Below are 20,087 nucleotides of genomic sequence, written 5' to 3'. Positions count from 1 at the left end.
AAATGACTCATTTTCCTGTCAACAGCATCCCAAACAAGCAAACTGCTGACACCAAATGAAGGTTCAACTTTTCAGCCCTGTTGGGGGTGATCTCAGCCCAGTTTCCTAAATTTCTGGAAGCTGGGTTTCCATCTCTGCCCATCTCTCTGATGTTTATTCCCCGTCACCCACCCCATTCCCTCCCCTACCTCCAACCTCCATTTTAGTAGTCAGGACTGATTTGCCTCAGCAGGAAGTGAATAAACAAAACAGATCTTGTTTAGCCTTGTGAGTTGATGCTAAGAGGAGCACGGAAGTTATTTTCCTGTAGAGCTCACTTTTTTTGTGCCGATTTTCCTGACAAAGATGTGTAGTAAAGCAGTGGAAAGTCCACTCTGAGGACAACCGTGATGTCCAGGGTTGTGGCAAGGGTCAGGAGGTCTACTGGGATGGAGGAGTGGGATTCACGGAGATTCACAACTATGCTTCCCTGTATGGAAATGGGGAACAAAAGAGGATTCTCACCTCCCCATCCCTGGTCCATGGCCATGAGGGTCTGCCCAAGGCCAGAGTGAGTCAGGAGCTATGGGGGGACGCAGCTGCAGGGCAGGGACAGCTGGCAGTGCAGACTCTAGGACCATTTTCAGAACTGGGCTGATGTCACAGGGGAGTGGGAGGAGGTGATGCACCCTCAAGGGACAACTTGGGAGAATTTTGAGAGGAGGCAGTTCAGAGATGGTCACCACCATGGCCTCACTCAGTGACAGAGAAACTGAGACTCAGGGAGGGCAAGAGTCAACTGTGATGCTAATGGCCAGACTAGGCCTCCAACCCAGGACTCTTACTTCTCGGTCCTGCGTCTCTTCTTTTCCCTGGAGCTTATTCCCCAGAGAAAAGGTCTGTGAACTTCTCACTTTGGATGCAGAGGAAATGAGACTTCTTTGTGTTTTGAAATCGACTTTCAAAGCTCCTAGCTGTAAATAAGCCATGGGAAGAGACGTAGAGTGCCGTGTCCTATATTCAGAGTCGCAAGGAGAGGGATAACACCTCTCTGTGACTCCCTGGAAGTGTAAAGCAGGAGAAATGGGCCTTTGGGAAGCTTGAACAGATTTTGGGTGCCCATGCTGAAGTTCACATCCTTCACATGTGAGAGAGTTCCTGGGCACTTCATTTAATAGATCAGCGCTAACAGTTGTGGCTTCCCGGTATTCCAGACCAGGGCTTCTCAGATTTTAATGTGCACATGAATCTGCTGGGAACCGTGTTGAAATGCAGATGCTGGTTCAGCAGTAGGTCTGGGATGGGGCCTGAGATTCTGCAGATTTCTAATAAACTCCTGGGTAATGCTGATGCTGCTGGTTTGAGAACCACATTTTATTTATTTTCAAAGTGCTGGTCAAGACTTACTAAGGAAGTGAAATCCACTTAGTGGACCAAGATAAATATTTTTAAAAATTGAAATAGAACAACACATCAGAGCGCATTATAAATAGTAAAGGTAGCTGAGATTCGTGACTACTTTGTTTAGGCTATTTATATATACGTGTGTGGGTACAAAATGTTATTTGTTTACCATGGGTTGAGGTCAAAATGGTTTGAGAAATGCTGCCCTAGATCATGGCCTATGAGAAGATGGAAATTAGATGGATGTGGGTGTAAAACACCAGAGAGGTGGGGTGGAATGGGAGGATGGAGATTAAAAGCGAATGTTCTAATTCACTGGAACGTGTGAGTACTGACAGTGACATCACCTGGCAATGAAAAGGAATGTGGCGGTAAGGACCCAAACAAACAGATGGGGAATTCCAAGAACTATTAATATGAGGATAAAGAACCTCTCCCCTCCCTAAATGCAGGGTCTGGGCTAGACCATATGCATCTTTGTGCAAACTGGAAAGACTCCTCCTTTGGGGAGAAACCAATCAAAGTCCCAGCTGGATTTCACCTCCATCCTCCCATTCCCCTCCTCTGATGGTATCTTTGTGCAGTACACAACGTGAACTGTATGCACTGGCCCTGCCCCGACAGTGTGGTGATGACCGTAAAGCTTGGTGTGATTACCAAGAAAAGGATTATCGACCAAGACAATGGGGCCAAGCAATGGGGTGACAGATTTAAGGAGTCTCTGAAGACACCATGACACACAATAAACTAAGGACATGATAATTGATAAACCGTAGTCATCATGGCAGAGAAGCAAGCTAGCCTCTCTGTTTTCAGGCTGGGGTCTGATGATCAGCATCCTGATCATCAGAATAAAGGCCATTCATTCGTTGGGTTTTTATTCTTGACGAGGTATTGTGATGAGCATACCGTATTTATTATCTGATTGAATATATTCAGTATGCATGGAAAGTAGCTTTTTTTGTTATCTCCGCCTTACAGTTGTGTAAACTGGGCCATAGGTGAATTATCTTGTCCAAAGCCACCTACCAGTAAAGTGGTGGAGCTGGGATTTGAATCGGCATCCCTCAGACCCCACAGCTGTCATTTGCTTTGAGAAACTGCCTCTAGCCTCAGGTGATGATAGCTCCCATTTTTAGGGTACTGGCCAAGCACTTTAACTGCCTCCTGCATTCTTCCTGCAAGGGGATCTTGCAAGGTAGGGAGAAGCCAGCTGTGCATTCTGATTTGGTTGCTAAAGGCTGGTCAGGCTCTGTGGCTCCTGGAGCTCACTAGACCCAGTAAACTGCAGGGGTGTGGTGGGAAGTGGTGGGAAATAGCTTTGGTCAGGTGGGGAGGGGCACTTTGAGGGGTCTTGAAACCAGGACAGAGGGGTTTTGACTTGATGGGCTTGGTAGTTGGGAACAATAGTTTCTTCAGCAAGAGAGTAAAAGGGATGCTGTGGGAAGAGAGGTCCAGTCGGGGTCGGGGTGGGAGTCAGGGGCTGGAGAAGGGGCAGGCAAGGAGGCCCTGGGGGTGACCCCACACTGCTTTGCTCAACTCACTTATTTAAGCAATTTATTTTTATTGAGCAGCTACTATGTGCCAAGCATTGCTATAGGGGCTGGAGAGACCACAGTGACTGAGACAGGCAAAGTCTGTGCCTCCTGGAGCTTACATTCTAGTTGGGGATTCAGTGACTATGTAAAGAAGCGCTATGTCCACAGATAAGGGCAGTGGACGTGATATAGCTGGGAGGTGGAGGGGAGCCCCCACATGTAGCCCTGCTCTGGGAGGAGGTAGGGGACACAGTGTTGACTCTTCAGGGAGACACCTGAGCCCTCCAATTGTGTCCTGGACAGGCAGCTCCTCTTGCTGCCCCAGCCAGGGGACTCTGTCCATATCTGCCTTGGGAGCTGGGAGTCGGGAGCTGGCCAAGCTGGAAATCCTCAGTTAGCAGGCCACTGGGCCGGGAGAGTGAGGTGACATTTGCCTGGAGTCTTGAGAGACAAAGATGGTTAATGGGAAAGAACTGAAAATGCAATGGATTATTGCCAAGAGAGGGAGAGGCCGGGGGCTGATCTGCAGGTGAAGTCCCACATTCACCTTACATTGGGAAGGGGAGCCCCAGTTACTCTCATCCTGGCAACTGGGTCAGGGAGACTTCTTGAGGGTGATTGACGCCCTAGATAATACCCACCAGGTGTTGGACCCTGTGCCACGCATTTTACGTGTATTACCTAATTGATATTTATAGCTCTATGTGTGTCAAAAAGCACATGCCACATGCCAGATGCTGCTTTAAATGGGTTATCTGAAAGCATCCTTGTGACAGCCCTGTGTGGACAGTACAATTTTTTTCATCATCCTTGGTTTTACTGATGATGAAACTGAGGTACTGTCATTTAGGTCACATTATTTACAGCTGGCCTGGCAACATCATCTATGCTTTCTGTTGTTGTTGTATGTTTTTACTTTTTTTTTTTTTTGAGATGGAGTCTTGCTCAGTCACCCAGGCTGGAGTGCGGTAGCTTGATCTCAGCTCACTGCAACCTCCACCTCTGGGGTTCAAGTGATTCTCCCGTCTCAGCCTCCCAAGTAGTTGGGATTACAGGCACGTGCCACTGTGCCTGGCTAATTTTTTTATTTTTAGTAGAGATGGGGTTTCACCATGTTGGCCAGGCTGGTCTCAAACTCCTGACCTTGTGATCTGCCTGCCTTGGCCTCCCAAAGTGCTGGGATTACAGGCGTGAGCCACCACGCCCGGCCTTCTTCTTTTTCTTCTTCTTCTTCTTTTTTTTTTTTTTAAGAGACAGGGTCCCACTCTGTTGCCCAGGCTGGAGTGCAGTGGCACTATCATAGCTCATTGCATCCGTGAACTCTTGGGCTCAATCCCTCCCTCCTCAGCCTTCTGAGTAGCTGAGACTATAAGCATGCACCACCATGCCTGGCTAATTAAAAAAAATTTTTTTTTTGTAGAGTCAAGGGTCTAACTATGTTGTCCAGATTGGTCTCAAACTCCTGGTTTCAAATGATCCTCCCTCCTCTGCCTCCCAAACTGCTGGGAATTATAGGCCTCAGCCACCACAACAGGCCAGGAATCACAGTTTTGAATTTTCAGGCTGACGCCTCCAATATGGTGAACTAGGGAACTACACAAAAAATATGAGTTCAGGTACAATGCAATTGGCGGTTGACACCCTAGCCGCGGAAGCCCTGGCTGGCTGTGGAGGCCTGCCCTCGACCCCTCAGGAATCTGCCCATCGTGTGGCCTCCACATTTTACACTAAGTCAGCTTTTGGCGTCTCATGTATCACCAGACTCATCTCCCATCGAGGCTCTAAATTCCTATCTTCACCAGCAAGGCATCCTTTTCCCTGCACTCCTGCTATTAAATATCTTATTCTTCTCTGATGGTACATTTCCCTGACTATTGAGGTGACATGTCTTGTCACATGCTTATTGGTGGATTTGCTGTGCCACAGGGGATCTCACCTGGCAGCAATTTTGCTGCTCCTTTCCCCCCGGGGACATTTGGCCGTGTCTGGAGACATTTTTAGTTGTTAGAACTAGGCTGGCATTGAGTGGATAGTGACCAGGGTATTCCTAAACATCCTACAACACACAGGATAGGCCTTCACAGCAAAAAATTATCAGTCCCAAAGAGTCAATAGTGCTGAGGCTGAGAAATCCTGCTTTGCTGGGATTGCTGGAAAGATTTTTTTTGTCTTTAAAAAAATCAGTTTACAGATGCTCTTGACCTATGGTAGGCATTAACCTTTTATCTGTCATCTGCATTGCAAATATTTCCCCGAAATCTATCCTCTTTTAGTTTTGTTTATGGTATCTTTTGCAGCAAACACAGAAAATTAATGTAGTCAAATGTGTGTTTCGTTTTTATTACAGCCTCTGCGTTTCCTGTCATGGTTGAGGTCCCCTCTGCTCTTATTGAGTGCATTTGGTTTTTGATTTCTACTTCTATTAAGATTTGTATTGTTCTATTCTTTAGGCCTTTAATCTACCTACAATTAATTTTTGTGAATGTGAATGGTGGGAGGTGAGGACCCAAATGTATTTTTTTCCAGGTGGAGAGTCAGGTTTTTTTTTTTTTTTCCGTATTAGATTAACTATCCTTTCCCTCTGAATTAAAATCCTGCCTCTGTCATGTATTAACTTTACAAAATATACATACACACATAGGCACGCGTGTGTGCGTGCATGAACACTTACTTGCTCCTGGGCTCCACCTTCTTTTCCAATGATACTTGCCAATCGTAGCATAAGACCATTCGATCTTAGTTGCATGGCTTTGTCACATGCAGTACCACAGAGGCCAGTTCTCACATGTATTCTTTTTTCCTGCCTTAAATAATTTTTTTGGCAATTTCAGACATTTACTCTTTTCTCTTACTCATTTTTAGGTCCCAAAATAGAAGTAAAGGAAACCTTTCCTCACTCTTAAACTGGGCTCTAGCGCCTTGCTTTCTGTTTTCTCAGCACAGTGAACGTTCCCTGTGTGCCGTCGGGAGGACTATCGTTAGAGTTATTGGTGGTGGGGCTCCTCCCTCCTGCCAGCCTGGTTCTGTGCCGTGTCCCTAGCCCTGCACGGTGACTGATACAAGCTGGTACTCATTAGATATTGGCTGAATGAATGAACAAGGAAGAATGCAGATCTCCTTTGTTTTAAATGTTAAAATTAAGTTCATTTCCTGTGTTGCTTTGAGTATAAGGGAGCAGAGGCTGGTCTGGTCTTTATCATTGCCAAGGTGTGGCCTTGGACAGTTGCTTCTCTCTTCTGCCTCAACTTTCTTACCTGTAGAACTGAACCCAGTGAGCTCTGAGTCTTTACACTAGTGCAGTCATAAAATAGGATTTAAATTTATGTATTTTTTTGATACAGGGTCTCACTCTGTCACCCAGGCTGGAGTGCAGTGGAGCAATGATGGTTCACTGTGACCTCCTGGGCTCAAGCGATCCTCCCACCTCAGCTTCCCAAGTAGCTGGGACCACAAGTGTGCATCACTATGCCCGGCTAAATTTTCTTTTTTGTATTTTTGGAGAGACGGGGTTTTACCAAGTTGCTCAGGCTGGTCTTAAACTCCTGGGCTCAAGTGATCTGCCCACTTTGGCCTCCCAAAGTGCTGGGATTACGGGTGGGAGCCACCACGCTCAGTCTATTTTAAATATTTTTTGCCCACAAAGGCAAATGTGTCAAGGGCTCATAAAGTCATAACGTAGCCCTGCTGAACACTATCCAAAACTTGGCATTAGGAGCGTAGCAGTCCCAGGCAGAGTGGAAACGTGGGGAGAATAAGCAGCCACTTGTCTGGCTACTGCCAGAAATAAAAACACATGCACTGAAGGTGAGTGTAGGAGGCTCCCTTGTCCCCTGGGCTGTTCCCTGAGCAAACCTGATTCCAAGTTGGCGCAATGGAGCAGAAAAGTTCAATAGCCAGACAGCCTGGCTGTGCCTCATGCTGCCTGTATGTGTGTGGGCTAGTCACTTAACCTCTGGGAGCCTCACTGCCTCATTTGGGAAACAATAACATCCCTTCCTTTTTTTCTTTTCTTTAGAGGGAGTCTCGCTCTGTCGCCCAGGCTGGAGTGCAGTCGCACGATCTCGGCTCACTGCAACCTCCGCTTCCCGGGTTCAAGCGATTCACCTGCTTCAGCCTCCCGAGTAGCTGGGACTACAGGTGCATGCCACCATGCCCAGCTAATTTTTGTATTTTTAGTAGAGATGGGGTTTCACCATGTTGGCCAGGATGGTTTGAATCTCCTGACTTCGTGATCCGCCCGCCTCGGCCTCCCAAAATGCTGAGATTACAGGCATGAGCCACCGTGCCTGGCCAGTAACACCCCTTTCATTGGGTTGTTCAGTCATTCAAGTACTCACTCAACATGTGTTTTTTGAGCACCTACTGTGTTCCAGGCACTGTTCTAGGTGCTGAATACACATAACAGTGTGCTCCAGCACACCTAGTCCAGTGCCGGCACATAGTAGGTTCTCGTTAAACACTTGTTGAATGAATGATTGGAAAACAGGTGGTGGGGAGGTACCAACAATAAATAAGTGAATACATACATGATACATACATAATGATAAACACGAACATATAATTCTATCCAATGTAAAATGTAATTACAAAGAACGTAAGGTGCTAGGAAGGAAAGAAACAGGTGGCAGCGACAGAAGATGATGGGGGTTGGGGGCCAGGACAGGGGAGCATCTGCTCAGATGAAGTGTTCAGGGTGGGCTTCTTTGAGGAGGCCCGACGGGGAGTGATGGGACTGGTCCTTGCTGGTTGCAGGCATCCAGCCCGCACTGTGGAGCAGGGAGGACGTGCTGCACTGGCTGCGCTGGGCAGAGCAGGAGTACTCTCTGCCATGCACCGCAGAGCACGGGTTCGAGATGAACGGACGCGCCCTCTGCATCCTCACCAAGGACGACTTCCGGCACCGTGCGCCCAGCTCAGGTCAGGGATACGCACAGGCTTTCCTCTAAGCGGGAACCCTGGTAGGCCAGGATGGCCCAAGTACCCTCGGGGGGCCCAGGGAGGGAGATGGAGGGGTCTTCCTTGGGGAATCATGCTCATTTCCGGCACTGCAGATGCCCCTCTGCATACGTGTGTATCTGGTGGTTCCTAGCTAGAGCAGGCCTTCAGCAAGGGAGTCCATTTGACCACTTGTTTTCAGAGCTGTAGGGGCCTGTTCTGCTCTCTCGCTTTCTCTTCCTCTTATCTGTGGCCCTCGTCTCCTCTATCCACTTCCATCCTGTTGCCTCCCACCCGCTACCCCTACTGAACAAAAAACCAACTAGAGAAAGATCAAATATTCATTCACACTGAGGTATAAATGGGTGGTAACAGCAAAAGCCTTGACTTCCAATAAGACTTTTGATTTTAACCAGAAACTAGGTCTGAGGGCAAAGGAATGAATGTCAGATGATGGTGTTCCAGCAGCAGGGAGTTTGTGGGGAGGGACTGGTGGTGGGAGGGAGGGTGGCCAGTGGTAGCGGGCAGCAGGGCCTTCCAGGAACCTCTAGAATTGCATCTGAGTCTTGTGTGGCTTGTTTTCAGGTGGCTCTTTTGTTTGTGCTGATTTGGTGTCTTTTTCTTAAGAATTCGCTCATGTTTTCTGTGTTCCTTGTCTTTTGGCCAAGCAGGCCCACAGTGTATTTGGCAAAGAGACGTTCTGAAATCTGCTGATTTGCCTGTTTATACCTAACACATACAGCCCAGTCTCATGTCACATCCCAAGTTCTTTTTTTTTTTTTTTTGAGATGGAGTCTCACTTTGTCGCCCAGGCTGGAGTGTAGTGGCGCGATCCTGGCTCACTGCAACCTCTGCCTCCCAGGTTCAAGCGATTCTCCTGCCTCAGCATTCTGAGTAGCTGGGATTACAGGCACCTGCCACCACGCCCGGCTAATTTTGTATTTTTGGTAGAGATGGAGTTTTACCATGTTGGCCAGGCTGGTCTCAAACTCCCAACCTCAGGTGATTTGCCCACCTTGGCCTCCCAAAGTGCTGGGATTACAGGCATGAGCCACTGCTCCCAGCTGACATCCCAAGTTCTATCACCCACTTCCCACTGTGAGCCTCCTGTAGCAGCTGCTGGAACTTTCGTCTCTCTAAGAGCTTGGATTCAAGAGCTCTAGTGGGAGGTGAGGGGAGGGCAGGGACAGAGAGACAAGGCTTCCAGCTTCCCCACAGCCCTGATGGTCCTGCACTGAGGCAAAGCGGGGAAGCAGGTGAGCTTGGGGCTGGTCCCCTTCATGCCCTTGTTCGTCTCTCCACCCTCCTACAAGCACTCCTGGTCCTCGAGTGCCCACTGTCTACATTGTATCCCTCTGGCTGCCTGGGATCCCCAGATTGGCTCTCTACCCACAGATCCCCTCTTTCCTTCCCTACTATCAGCACCTTAGCCCAAGGTATGAGTCAAAGGAGATTTCTGGGACCAAGGACAGAGCCCAATTCTGGCTTTTTTTTTTTGAGACAGGGTCTCACTCTATTGCCCAGGCTAGAGTTTGGTGGCGTGAACACAGCTCACTTGTGCCTCAACCTCCTGGGTTCCAGTGATTCTCCTGCCTCAGCCTCCCAAGTAGCTGGGACCACAGATATGCACACCATACCCAGCTGATTTTTAAAATTTTTGTAGAGACAGGGTCTATCCATGTTGCCCAGGCTGGTCTCAAACTCCCGGGCTCAAGCAATCCTCCTGCCTTAGCCTCCTAAAGTGTTGGGATTACAGGTGTGAGCCACCGCACCTGGCTTTTCCTTTCTTCAACCATTTATTGAAGCAGCTGCTCATTCTGCCTTTTAGGAAGAGGCTAAGACAGCTTTGCTCCTTAGAAGGCAGGGCAGACTTTTAATAAAGCTTGGAATCGCATGAGCCTTAGAACTGTCTCTGCTCCCAGGAACGTGAGGTACAGTTGTACAGTTTATGCATGTGCACAAGCCCTCAGCCAAGGGTGTGTGCGAGGGTTGAGAAGCAGCCTGACCTTGCAAGCTGCATGCCCTGGAGGCGGCTGCGTCTACCGGCAGGAAAGGATGTCTTTCTAAAATTCATCCACCACGGGAGCAGCAGCGTCCCTGCCCATCGCCAGCCCAGCCTCCTGTTAGCGGCAGCAGGAACCCCTTTGCCATCGGCATGAAGCTGTGACAAGACATGCCAGCCCTCGCCCTGAGGCAGGTGGCTGCAGGGGGACGAGGCTGGCCCTCCCCACGTGGCCTGTTCAGCAGCCTGCCCTCCCTCCCACCCACCTCCAGGTGACGTCCTGTATGAGCTGCTCCAGTACATCAAGACCCAGCGGCGAGCCCTGGTGTGTGGGCCCTTTTTTGGAGGGGCCTTCAGGCTGAAGACGCCCACCCAGCACTCTCCTGTCCCCCCAGAAGGTGAGGAAGCTCTCTGTGGTGCTCGGAGTACCTCCCTCAAATCAGCCTCACTGGGAGGGCAGGACATCCTCAAGGCGAAGCAATGAAAGAGGTGGCCAGTGTGGGCAAGCTCCCCTCCCGCCCCGCCCCCACCTCCTGCTCTGGGGCGCTCCTGACAGCCCTTCCTCTGTGCTGCACCCTCCCTGCCTCCCACCTCCCCATTCTCTGCTCTCTCCAGCAAAGAGTTGTTTGTATCATGTCTCAATTTCCTCTCTGCAGCCCTCCGTGGAAACCACTCTTGTCAAGGTCTCCAGAAACCTGAAAATAAGGATGTCCATTCCATGGCCAGTCTCAGTCCTGATTTACTGTGGTCTCTCGCAGCCTTTGACCCTGGGGGTCACCTCTCCTTCCTTCCCCCAAAACTCTTTCTTCCCTTGGCTTCCAGGACACCCCACTCACCTGGTCTCCTCTACCCCACTGGTGTCTCCTCGACCTCCTCTTCTGGTTTCTACTCTTCTCCCCTGCTTCTAGATGTTGGGGTACCCCTCTCTGCTTCTCTATCTGCATTCAGATGCTGGGCAATCTCATCTGATCCTGGGTCTTAAACACCATGTGGTGCCAAGGATTCCAATATATATCTTCCTCAACCTCTCCAAATTCCAGATATGTGCACCCACGCTGCCTGCCCCACCCCTCCACTGGGGCGTCTAGTAGGCCTCTCAACACCCCCAGCCCCTAAACCAAATGCCTGATATCCTGCCCTTTCCAGTCTTCCCCAGCCCCACAAACCCCGCCTCCACCCTTCCAATTGCTCAGATGTCATCTTAGATTTCTACCCCCACCCCCACTCATCCCAACTGTCCACAAATCCTGTCAGCCCTACCTTCAAATCTGTCCAGAATCCAACCTCTTCTCACTCCTCTCCTGCTGCCCCATTCCAGCCCCCATTGCCTCTGGAGAACGTCCTCACTGGTCTCCTTGCTTCTGCTCTTGACCTCCTATGATCTATTCTCCACAGCACAGAGAGTTTCAGAAGTCAGGTCACGTCACTTGTCTGCTCAGCATCTTCCAGCAGCTCCCTTCTCACTCGGAGTCCAAGTGCAGTTCTTCCGCTGACTCCTGCCCTTGCCTTCCCCTCCCAGCCTTCTCCCCCTTGCTCCTGCTGCTCCAGACACAAGGGCCCTCTTGTTCATTGGACACGCCTGAGACGCTCCTGCCCCAGGGCCTTTGCACTTACTGTTCCCTCTGCCTGGCATCCCCTCTCTGCTCTAGATACCCACAGAGCTCACTCCGCTACCTCCTTCAGGTCTGTTCAAATGCTAATGTCAGGGAGGCCTGAGCAGCCTCTCTAAAGTGGCAACCCCTGCTCCTTTCCCAGATTTCCCTATCTGCCTTAGGGTGATTTATTTTTTTCACCTCATATTGTATACTGTTTCTGTTTCCTTTTTATTTTAATCGTCCATCTCCCCTGCTCTCAACTAGCATATAAGCTCCCTGAGGGCAGGGGCTTTTGGGAGCTCAGCGATATATGCTCAAGATTCTTAGAACAATGCCTGGTTCATAGAAGGCTCTCAATAAATACTTGTTGGGCAAATGGAGAGGACGTGGGATACAGGGCCCCTGGGTTCTAGACCTGGCTCTGTCACTGCTTGGCTTTGCAGCCACTTTCATAGATGAGGGAACAGGCTTGACAGGTTGTTACTTGTGTGGGAGCTGGGGTTAGCACTTAGGCTGTCTGGCCCTCACCCACTGCCCCCCACTGCCTCCCTGACCTTCTAACCAGGGGCTGGTTGGAGAAAGAGCATCAGGAGTGCTGCCCCACAGGGCTCCCAGGCTCACCATTGAGGGATTGAGTTGGGGAGGCTTGGGGCCCACTGCCTGCTACCACTGGTGCTCATCTGCTTGCAGAGGTGACTGGCCCCTCTCAGATGGACACCCGAAGGGGCCACCTGCTGCAGCCACCAGACCCAGGGCTTACCAGCAACTTCGGCCACCTGGATGACCCTGGCCTGGCAAGGTGGACCCCTGGCAAGGAGGAGTCCCTCAACTTATGTCACTGTGCAGAGCTCGGCTGCAGGACCCAGGGGGTCTGTTCCTTCCCCGCGATGCCGCAGGCCCCCATTGACGGCAGGATCGCTGGTGAGTGGGAGGCTGTTCCTCTGGCCATGGAAGGTGCACTGAGTCTGAGTCTCAGAGTCACGAGTGATGAGGACAGGGCTATTTTGACCTGGTGATGGGAGGTCTGTGGCTGGGGGATTGCGGGGTAGCGTTGACTGTCCTGTGTGCTAGCCACAATCTGGTCACAGAGGGCAGTGATACCTGGGATCACCAAGCCTCACCCTGTCTCCCACACAGGGACATTTTACCCAGTCATATTCTGACACTCACATTAGCATGGAGTGCCACACCTGCCTTTTAAAACTTTATCTGTTTTAAAATAATTGAGCATTCACTATGTGCCAGGCGTGGTTCCCAAGCCCTTATTTAATTCTACAATGGCCTTTTGAGTTTGGTACTATTATTAGCCCCATTTCACAGATATGGAAATTGAGGCACAGAAAGGTTAAGTAACTTCTCCAAGATCACACAGCACTGGTAGATGTGTGATGTGAACCCAGGCAGTCTGGCTCCAGATCCTGAGCGCTAACCAAATGATACACTTCCACTCTGCATTCATTGTTAAAGGATTAACAGGCAGACAACCAGACAGACTGACAGATAAGCTGAAGGGTGTTTTTCTAGTCATAATAGTGACACTGCATTTATTCTTTTTTTTTTTCAACTTTTATTTTAGGTTCAGGGGGTACATGTGCAGGTTTGTTACATGGGTAAATTGCGTGCCACTGAGGTTTGGTGTATGAATAATCCTGTCACCAAGGTACTCAGCATAGTACTTGATAGGAAGTTTTTCTTTTCTTTTCTTTTCTTTTTTTGAGACGGGAGTCTGGCTCTTTTGCCCAGGCTGGAGAGCTGTGGCATGATCTCAACTCACTGCATCCTCTGCCTCCCGGGTTCAAGCAATTCTCCTGCCTCAGCCTCCTGGGTAGCTGGGATTACAGGCGCCCACCACCACACCTGGCTAATTTTTGTTTTATTAGTAGAGACAGTTTCACCATGTTGGCCACAGGCTGGTCTTGAACTCCTGACCTCAGGTGATCGACCCACCTTGGCCTCCTTTGGTGCTGGGATTACAGGCATGAACCACCGTGCTGGCCTGTGATAGGTAGTTTTTTCTACCCTGGCTCTTCCCCTGTAGTGGTCCCCAGTGCCCAGTGTCTATTGTTCCCATTGTTATGTCCACACCACATTTATTCTATGAAGCCACAGAGTGGGCAGAAGCCTGGCTTTTGGGTTGGAAATGACTAGAAGTCACTAAAAAACAATTGGCCCAACACATAGAAATGATGAATACTTGAGGTGATGGATGCCCTAAGTACCCTGACTTGATCATTACACACTCTATGCATGCAACAAGATCTCACACGGACGCCAGAAACATGCATAAATATTATGTATCAATAACAAACACAATGATCCACAATTACTGGATTTTTTTTTTTTTTAAGAGACAGGGTCTCACTCTGTCGCCAGGCTGGAGTGCAGTGATGCCACCATAGCTCACTGCTGCCTCAAATTCCTGGGCTCAAGGAATCCTCCCACTTCAGCCTCTTGCAATTACTGAATTCTTCAGTTATAATGCTTAACATTCTTCGTGCACTTACAGTATACCAGGCACTGTGCTGAGGGTTTTGTGGTCTATTATGTTACCTAATTCTCTCACCACCCCATACAAGGAAACTGGCTCAGAGAAGGTTGTGTAACTTGCCTGCAATGACCCAGCCGACAGGCCCAGGTCCTGGGATTTCAGATCACACAGTTGCTCCCGGATGCCCACTTGCCCTCCCAATGACATGCTTGGTTTTCCTGAGCCTCACCATTAGGGAGCTTGAAGGGGTGGATGTTACAATTAATAGAAGTCCAGGGGGCTGAGTGAGTGGGCCAGGGGCAGAGAGGGACCTGGGGTCAGGGGCCCAGCCCCTCAGCCTGTGGGCCCAGCACCTGCCCTCACATGGCTCTGATGCTGGGTGCAGCCGGTCAGACTCCCTGCTCTACCTGCCACTTAGGAGCTTGGCAACTTTAGATACCTCTGCACCTCTGAGCCCATTTCCTCACCTCTTCCTGGGGATAAAGGTAACGACTTCCCAGACTCATGAAGACTGCCTGAGACAATGCGTGAGGAGCCCGGTTAGTGGCTGTTTCTGTTGATATCATCATTTTCACCTTCCTGCTGGTGCTCCTAGGGCTCTGGCTGGGAGGCTTCCAAGAGTGCCTTTCTAACACCTGTCCTCACAGCTCCAGTAAAGCTGCGCTGCCTGCACTCCCTGTGCTAAATTGCAGACTGCCGCCTGCTGTGGGATTACGTGTATCAGCTGCTCCTTGATACCCGGTATGAGCCCTACATCAAGTGGGAAGACAAGGACGCCAAGATCTTCCGAGTTGTGGATCCAAATGGGCTCGCCAGACTCTGGGGAAATCACAAGGTGAGCCTCGGCCAGCAGAATGGTCTCAACATAACCAGAAGGGGACAGAGTTGGGGGTCAGAGTGGACCCCTAGCACTATGGGACAATCCTCAGCTGATGGGGCCTTCATCAGCAGCCCCAAAAGTGACAGGATAATTTTATTTGGGGAGCTATTGAGGGACAGGCAGTTACCTCTTACGGATGGGGAATGTCTCTGAAACTGAACAATTGTGTCTTCTCATTGCTTAATCTTATCTTTGCTTAGTATTTCAGGCTTTAGAAGCATGTTTACATGAACTGCACAGTTAGGCCAGATGAGGAAGCTGCTTTCCTGCGGGGAGCTGGACAGAAACCCAGGTCTCAGGCCCAACAGGAGCATCTGATGTCAGGGCTGGAAAGGCCTGGGGATGACTGAGGCCAGCATTCCCATGATGAGGAATGCCTATACCTAAATGGGTGTCTGCAAGATGATCTTAGGTGGTTTAATATCCTCATAATTATTTTTGAATTAGGATTACAAAATGTAACTACCATGACCATCTCATGATTTACAGCAGTGATATAAGGAATGTAGCCTTTTAAAATAAATAGGTTTCTTTAACTAAAAAAAATCTTTTAAAGAAAATATTAACGATAATGATAATCATCGATTTATAGCCTTTCCTAAGATGTAATGTGCCTGATTGCCAGGCACTGCCCTGAGGGCTCCACTTGTACTAATTCATTTAATCCTCATACCAAGCTCCTGAAGTAGGTGTTGTCGGATGTGGAGACTGAGGCTCAGTGAGGGCTAACAACTTGCCCCAAGTTTACCCGTCCCCTGCTATGTAAGAGGCAGAGCAGGGAGTTGAACCCAGGCCGTGTGCTGCACTATATTACATTGCTCTTAGCAGTGCTGGTGGCTGGAAGGATGCAGATGACTAAAGTTCGGGAGGACTTATTGGTCTAATCCTCATATAGAACAGGGAGGAAAACAGGCCCAGAGAGCAGCAGTCCCATTTAATGAGCATATACTACATGCCATACACTGTGCTAACTGCTTTCATGGATTAGCTATTAATAATTTAATCCTTGACTTATGCGATGGGTGTTCTCCTTCTCATTATGTAGCTGGGGAAGCAGACTCAGAGAGGTCAAGAAACTTGTCCAAGGTGACACAGCTGACAAGCGGTGGAGCTGGGGCTTAAATTGATGCCACACCCCAGGCTCTTTGGCCCTACCTCACACTGCCTACCCCCGAGAGAGAAAGAAATGACTTGGCCAAAGTCACCCAGGGTGTGGCCTGGCAAGGCCATCCATGCCACCCCACCATACTGTCTCTCTGATTGCATTTCCCACAAATATATATATTTATTTGTTACTGTTGTGACATTTGCTATTTAAAAGTAACATGCAGTTCACTCCCACACTATGTTCTCAGCCAAGTAGGCAGGAGAACCTTTCCATCATTTCCTTCCTTCCTTCCTTTCTCCTTCCTTCCTTCCTTTCTTTTTGTGATGGAGTCTCAATCTTTTGCCCAGGCTGTAGTCTAGTGACATGACCTCGGCTCACTGCAACCTCTGCCTCCTGGGTTCAAGGGATTCTCCTGCCTCAGCCTCCTGAGTAGTTGGGACTACAGGCACGCACCACCACGCCTGGCTAATTTTTGTATTTTTAGTAGAGACAGGGTTTCACCATGTTGGCCAGGCTGGTCTCAAACTCCTGACCTCAAGCGATCTGCCCACCTAGGCCTCCCAAAGTGTTGGGATTACAGGTGTGAGCCACCCTGCCTAGCCCCATCATTTCTTCCCCAACCTTCCCCTGCCTTTTTCCTTCCAAACTCAAGTGAGCACTCATAAACCCTCACAGATCCCTGGAATGACAGGCTTAAGAAGCTGTCCAGTCCACCCTGCTCCCTTCCAGGTGTGGAAGGAGCAGGACATGGAGAGTGGGGCTGATGTGGGGCTGCTTTGCTTTCCAGAACCGGGTGAACATGACCTACGAGAAGATGTCTCGTGCCCTGCGCCACTATTATAAGCTTAATATCATTAAGAAGGAACCGGGGCAGAAACTCCTGTTCAGGTGAGTAGCCTAGGGGATGTGGTGAAAGGGGAAGCAGAACTGGGGTTGGGTGGGCTGGAATCCCCCTGCAGCTGGGGCAGGAGCTGATTTGCAGTTGGGGCCTGAATTCTAGATTTCTAAAGACTCCGGGAAAGATGGTCCAGGACAAGGACAGCCACCTGGAGCCGCTGGAGAGCCAGGAGCAGGACAGAATAGAGTTCAAGGACAAGAGGCCAGAAATCTCTCCGTGAGGGGCAGGTGGACTCCAGGCACCCGGTACCCATGGGGCAGGGACCGAGTCTCCCATGAAGGCAGCCTCCTCCTCCCAGCAGAGCAGCAGGATCCCCAGCCAGACTCTGTACCCACAGGATTACAGCCATTGCTTGGGAAGGCTGGGAGGCCTCCCATCCAGGACACTGGGGGCAGGAGTGTCATCTTTTGGGCAGGGCAATCCTGGGGCTAAATGAGGTACAGGGGAATGGACTTTCCCCTGCTGCACCCCTGGGAGAGGAAGCCAGGCACCGATAGAGCACCCAGCCCCACCCCTGTAAATGGAATATACCAGATGAAGGGAATGAAGTCCCTCACTGAGCCTCAGTTTCCTCACCTGTGAAACGGGCTGAGGCAGGAAATGGGAAAAAGTGTTAGTGCTTCCAGGCGGCACTGACAGCCTCAGTAACAATAAAAACAATGGTAGCTGATGTTTCTTTCTTTTATTTTTTTGAGACAGTCTTGCGCTGTCACCCAGGCTGGAGTGCAGTGGCACGATCTCGGCTCACTGCAACTTCCGCCTCCTGGGTTCAAGAGATTCTCGTGCCTCAGCCTCCGGAGTAGCTGGGATTACAGCTGCCCACCACCACGCCTGGCTAATTTTTGTATTTTTGGTAGAGACACAGGGTTTCACCATGTTGGCCAGGGTGGTCTCGAACTTGCGACCTCAGGTGATCCTCTTGCCTCAGTTTCCCAAAGTGCTGGGATTACAGGCGTGAGCCACTGCGTCCAGCCGATGTTTCTTAAGTGTTTGCTATGTGCCAGGCCTTGTGCTAAGGGCCTTATGGATATCTTATCTCATTTAATTCACTCGGCACTCAGGGGTGAAGATGAGGACACTGAGGGAGAGGCTTGTGGAGCTGGCCCGCCTCTCCAGAACCCAGGGCTTCGACCTGTTTTCTTTCAGCACCTCTGTATGTGGACGCTTCTTAGCCAGGCCCCGGCCCCACCTCTCTGCTCTTGGCATCTTCACTGAATAGTCCATTTCACTTGGCCCAGCCCCCTCATCCCCAGTTTTCAGTGACTACGACCCAGTGAAGACTGGCCCCCGTCCCCACACCTGTGGCTTCCTAAGCTCCTGTCCCTGTATCTGCTGTGGGACTTTAGGCAAGGTGTTCCGCCTCTCCGGGGCCTCAGGTTTCTCGTCTGCAAAATGGGGCTCCTTCTCCTGACCTGACCTCTGGGGTTGTTGGAAAGTTTCCATAAGGCAATGCTTGTGAAATGCTTAATGTTTGCCTGCTCTGTGGGGCGTGCTTCACCTGTGTTAGCTGAGAAGGCTTTGCAGACCAGAAGCTGCTCTGAAGCATGAAAACACCTCGGTCCAATGGGTCAGCTTCTCCCTCTGTGCCCTAGCCCCACGTACTGATTGGGGCCTCCTGAGGGCCAGAGCCTCTGCCCTTGCAAGCCGTCAGGTAAAGCTCGGGTAGAAGGAGAAGGGAGTATTTTCATTTAACCAAGAATAGAACTCCTCGGATTCGTATCTTCTTTCTCAGAAGGAGGAAACTACCTCAGACTCTTGCCCCCAGCCGGTCAGGAAATCCCCGTCTCTGCTGGCGCCTGCACTGGCCTTGAGTCACTGCAGAGAAGTCCTTGATAAAGACTCTTGGACTTTGGGGCTCAAAGCTGTGATAGCCCATGAGCAGGGAAACTCCAGGCTTAGTCCTATCTGGGACCCTCGATAGTACTCACCGGCAAGGGGGCAGGCAGGTGGCTTTGGAAAAAGGATCGATGGGAAAATGCTTTGCCCCTTTCACTTTCCCTCTGAGACTGTTCCAACTCCTTGACTTTGCTCTGCGATGAGCCCATGCCCCATGGCCTCTTTTATTGAGAGGTGACAGCGTGCTGGCAGTCCTCACAGCCCTCGCTCGCTCTCTGCGCCTCCTCTGCCTGGGTTCCCACTTTGGCGGCACTTGAGGAGCCCTTCAGCCCACCGCTGCACTGTGGGAGCCCCTTTCTGGGCTGGTCAAGGCCAGAGCCGGCTCCCTCAGCTTGCAGGGAGGTGTGGAGGGAGAGGCACGAGCGGGAACTGGGGCTGTGCGCGGCGCTTGCGGGCCAGCTGGAGTTCCGGGTGAGCGTGGGCTTGGCGGGTCCCGCACTCGGAGCAGCCGGCCGGCCCTGCCGGCCCCGGGCAATGAGGGACTTAGCACCCGGGCCAGCGGCTGCGGAGGGTGTACTGGGTCCCCCAGCAGTGCCACCACACCAGCGCTGCGCTCGATTTCTCACTGGGCCTTAGCTGCCTTCCTGCGGGGCAGGGCTGGGGACCTGCAGCCTGCCATGCCTGAGCCTCCCACCCCCTCCATGAGCTCCTGTGCGGCCCGAGCCTCCCTGACGAGCACCACCCCCTGCTCCACGGCGCCCAGTCCCATCCACCACGCAAGGGCTGAGGAGTGCGGGCACACGGCGCCGGACTGGCAGGCAGCTCCACCTGCAGCCCCAGTGCAGGATCCACTGGGTGAAGCCAGCTGGGCTCCTGAGTCTGGTGGGGAGGTGGAAAACCTTTATGTCTAGTTCAGGGATTGTAAATACACCAATCGGCACTCTGTATCTAGCTCAAGGTTTGTAAATACACCAATCAGCACCCTGTGTCTAGCTCAGGGTTTGTGAATGCACCAATCCACACTCTGTATCTAGCTACTCTGGTGGGGCCTTGGGGAGCCTTTATGTCTAGCTCAGGGATTGTAAATACACCAATTGGCACTCTGTATCTAGCTCAAGGTTTGTAAATACACCAATCAGCACCCTGTGTCTAGCTCAGGGTTTGTGAATGCACCAATCGACACTCTGTATCTAGCTACTCTGGTGGGGCCTTGGAGAACCTTTGTGTCCACACTGTATCTAGCTAATCTGGTGGGGACGTGGAGAACCTTTGTGTCTAGCTCAGGGATTGTAAACGCACCAATCAGCCCCCTGTCAAAACAGACCACTGGGCTCTACCAATCAGCAGGATGTGGGTGGGGCCAGATAAGAGAATAAAAGCAGGCTGCCCGAGCCAGCAGTGGCAACCCGCTCTGGTCCCCTTCC

General features: G+C 50.7%; 1 protein-coding gene across 11 annotated transcripts in view; it reads left to right on the top strand.

Annotated features, from left to right (window-relative positions):
- The window catches only part of ETV7 (ETS variant transcription factor 7), a 43,639-nt gene that overhangs the window by 7,042 nt on the left and 16,510 nt on the right, over nucleotides 1-20,087 (top strand). For 3 of the 11 annotated variants that reach the window (XM_063604871.1, XM_008972316.4, XM_034961970.3), the window contains exons 3-7: nucleotides 7,674-7,838; nucleotides 10,131-10,256; nucleotides 12,144-12,374; nucleotides 14,634-14,776; nucleotides 16,717-16,817. In XM_063604871.1, coding sequence (XP_063460941.1) covers nucleotides 7,674-7,838; nucleotides 10,131-10,256; nucleotides 12,144-12,374; nucleotides 14,634-14,776; nucleotides 16,717-16,817 — 766 coding nt within the window. Of the gene's footprint in view, nucleotides 1-7,673; nucleotides 7,880-10,130; nucleotides 10,257-12,143; nucleotides 12,375-14,633; nucleotides 14,777-16,716; nucleotides 16,818-16,929; nucleotides 17,498-20,087 lie in introns of those variants that run through there. The other 8 variants (XM_008972317.5, XM_034961973.3, XM_034961972.4 and 5 more) reach the window with 6 other exon arrangements.

Source organism: Pan paniscus, chromosome 5, assembly GCF_029289425.2.
Source record: "Pan paniscus chromosome 5, NHGRI_mPanPan1-v2.0_pri, whole genome shotgun sequence".
In the NCBI taxonomy this organism is placed as follows: Eukaryota; Metazoa; Chordata; class Mammalia; order Primates; family Hominidae; genus Pan; species Pan paniscus.
Note: the sequence above shows the minus strand (reverse complement) of the source record. Positions and strands in the feature narration are given on the sequence as shown.